The 3,414-nt window shown below is 38.6% G+C and overlaps 2 protein-coding genes across 2 annotated transcripts in view; both read right to left on the bottom strand.

The window, feature by feature from the left end:
• The window catches only part of LOC104759590, a 1,233-nt gene extending 585 nt beyond the window's left edge, over positions 1-648 (bottom strand). Inside the window, exon 1 of the mRNA XM_010482501.1 lies at positions 20-648. Within this exon, the coding sequence (XP_010480803.1) occupies positions 20-648 (629 nt within the window). The remainder of the gene's footprint in view (positions 1-19) is intronic.
• On the bottom strand, positions 873-2,060 carry LOC104759589. The gene has a single exon (XM_010482500.1). The coding sequence runs from the start codon at positions 2,058-2,060 to the stop codon at positions 873-875; it is 1,188 nt and encodes a 395-aa protein (XP_010480802.1).

Here is a 3,414-nt window from a genome sequence, read left to right as displayed (position 1 = left end):
ACCCTTCTGCTTATCAGACATAATAGTAAGCCCATCCCCTAACTCCAGAAGCAAATCCTTCTTCAGCTTCTCAACGAACCAAGTCCATGAATCAGTATCTTCCACTCTAACTATTACCCAAGCAATAGAATAAATTTGGTTGTCTGCATCCCTACCTACAGCTGCGAGAATCTCACCCTTCAATTCCCATTTCAAAAAAGCTCCATCCAGTCCAATTATCGGCCGACAACAACTCTTCCAATTTCTTCGTAACAGCTCAAAACAAATATAGAATTTATCAAACTGTTGCTTGCCATTTGCTTGAGGAATGGTGACAATCTCAGTGGTGGTGCCCTCATTAGACCTATGAAGCTCATATTCATAATCCCACAGTTTTGCAAACTGTTGCCTCTGAGTTTCCATTACCAAATTAAACGCAATCCTCCTTGCTTTCTGACATATCCACTTAGACACAGAAATTGTGTACCTCATGTAGATCTCATCCTTAATGTCTGTCCATCTCAAAGTCGGCCTTCTTCTTGCTTCATCTCTGAACAATCTTCCAATCACGCCCTGTTTCAACATTCTAGCTCTACCACTGTTTGCATGATTATGACCATCAACATATGTTCTCACCATCCATTTACCGATTCGCTTCTCCACAATCATTCCCCATTGACAGGATCGATGTTATCCTTGTAAGTAGCTTGCCACACAGTTGTTTGTAAACGTCTATCAATATAGCTACAAAATTAAAAATCCCATCAGTTCATAATGTATAAGACATTGAAGTAATGATCCGAAATGATGACCACTCTAACTTACTCTTCTGGATCGCGGTTATGTTCAGTGATGACATAAATGGCATGCAGACAGGGTATGCCTGTGAGATTTCACTGGTTGCAAGCACATTCTCTACGGAGGAGATTGACACAGTAACTACCACTTCCCTCTAAGACCTCGTATTTGTGCTCACCACTTTTGAGGAATGAAGAAAACTTGGAAGATCTACGATTTGCCTCTAGTATTAGCAATACCTTTGGGTGGAACCGACCTTTGCATTTTTGTGTCTTTGCAGCTAGCTTACTATTACGCTTCATTGCTATTCTTCTGACTTCCTCGAGCATGTTTAACACCGGCAACTTCCTAGCATCTTTAATTGTCCTGTTGAAACTCTCATAAAGGTTGTTGCAAACATCCTCACAGCTAGAGTGATAACTGAAGAAGGATCTGCACCATGTCTTAGGATCTGTTTTCAGCAAATCCTCACAAGCAAGTGGATCATATTTTCTCAAAGCTACAATGTTATACATGTAGTCACCTTCTGTTCCACTGTATGCAATAGCCCAGAAGAAACCTTCATGAACATAATCACCATGTGTCTTCCTCCAGTTGGCAAATATGTGTCGAGCACAATGCCTATGTTCCGCTTTTGGAAGCAACGCACCAACAGCATTGACCAAACCCTTCTGCTTATCAGACATAATAGTAAGCCCATCCCCTAACTCCAAAAGCAAATCCTTCTTCAGCTTCTCAACGCACCAAGTCCATGAATCAGTATCTTCCACTCTAACTATTGTCCAAGCAATAGGATAAATTTGGTTGTCTGCATCCCTACCTACAGCTGCGAGAATCTCACCCTTCATTTCCCATTTCAAAAAAGCTCCATCCAGTCCAATTATCGGCCGACAACAACTCTTCCAAGTTCTTCGTAACGGCTCAAAACAAATATAGAATTTATCAAACTGTTGCTTGCCATTTGCTTGAGGAATGGTGACAATCTCAGTGGTGGTGCCCTCATTAGACCTCTGAAGCTCATATTCATAATCCCACAGTTTTGCAAACTGTTGCCTCTGAGTTTCCATCACCAAATTAAACGCAATCCTCCTTGCTTTCTGACATATCCACTTAGACACAGAAATTATGTACCTCATGTAGATCTCATCCTTAATGTCTGTCCATCTCAAAGTCGGCCTTCTTTTTGCTTCATCTCTGAATAATCTTCCAATCACGTCCTGTTTCAACATTCTAGCTCTACCACTGTTTGCATGATTATGACCATCAACATATGTTCTCACCATCCATTTACCGATTCGCTTCTCCACAGAACAATGAATCTTCCAAGGGCACTTCTTATGGCTGCATATTGCCGCCAGTTGTGGAAAAACATGAGTTAGGGTTTTCAATTTGGGGGTTTCGGGATTTAGGTTAGAGGCTCGCGAAGGGCAACAGTGTCTTTCAGAGGGTTTAATTAACCATGTGTTATTAATTTTTAACCATGGTTAGTGGTTCTGTCACGATCCTTAACGGTTGTTGACCACGGGATACTAATCAACCAACACAAATATAAACCAACATTTTATTGAACAACAAAAAATAGACCAGGTATTAAACTTCCAACCAAAAAAGACCAGGTATTAGAGGGGGGTATTGAACTTGTATTTTAAGAGATTTGGTGGGATTTATATATTTTAGGTTTTTGCAAGATTTGATTGAGATTTTAGAAGATTTTTGGTTATTTATTAGAGTTTTTATATATTTAAAAAAAAAAATACTTTGTGATTTGGTGAGAATTTATTATTAGATTTTGAGAGATTTTAAGATACTTTATAACAAAAAAAAAAACTGCCTTTAGAACTGAGATGACGATGATGTAGCTTTCACTGCCCCCATCTCTTCCTATCCTCTTACATGGATCATCATCGAGAGCTGCTATCTGTAACAGAGACATGAATCATCATCTCTTCGTTATCTGCAACAGAGCTAAGGTTTAGTAGTAAGTAACAAGTAAACAAACCTTTAATTCTGAGTCCTCATACCCATTAACTCAAAGCTAAATCAAAAGAAAGATGAAGAGACAATTAACGACCTCACAAAATCAGAACTGAGATTAAACGGTGATCACCAAGCCAAGCCTGCAAAATAAAACCCAACATCATTTAATTATCACCCTAAATAAGAATGAACAACAAAAAACAGATCAAAGAATTTGTAACAAGTACCTCATCAACGAAAAAAAAAAAACAGATCATACCTTCTCTCTTAGGATACTCGTAGCTCTCATCTCTTCCTACCCTCTTACATGGATCATCATCGAGAACTACTATCTGCAACAGAACCGTAGTAGTAAGTGCTGTTGAAAACCTGAAATCACAGAACAAGAGAAAATCATAATAAGCAAAAGAAACAACAAAAAGGTAACTCAAAAGAAAGAAGAGACAACGTCCTTACAATAACTAAGCTTGCCGAGGATGAATGGACAATCATCAAACTTCTTCAAAGCATTTTCCCATGATCCAAGTTCGATCCTGCATCAAAACACACAGAAATTTCAGCTCCTACTACTGAATTTTAAGTTTCAGAATGAGAACAAGGGACAAACTTATTACGTTTATGTATTTACCTAGTCAATTGAACATATACATCTTACTAGAT

Source organism: Camelina sativa, chromosome 17, assembly GCF_000633955.1.
Source record: "Camelina sativa cultivar DH55 chromosome 17, Cs, whole genome shotgun sequence".
In the NCBI taxonomy this organism is placed as follows: domain Eukaryota; kingdom Viridiplantae; phylum Streptophyta; class Magnoliopsida; order Brassicales; family Brassicaceae; genus Camelina; species Camelina sativa.
The sequence above is the reverse complement of the archived record's forward strand: the minus strand, read 5'-3'. Positions and strand labels throughout refer to the sequence as shown.

What these genes read in the sequence shown, in the direction of transcription:
- LOC104759589 (XM_010482500.1), bottom strand. Translation starts at nt 2,060, where the DNA reads ATGGTGAGAACATATGTTGATGGTCATAATCATGCAAACAGTGGTAGA.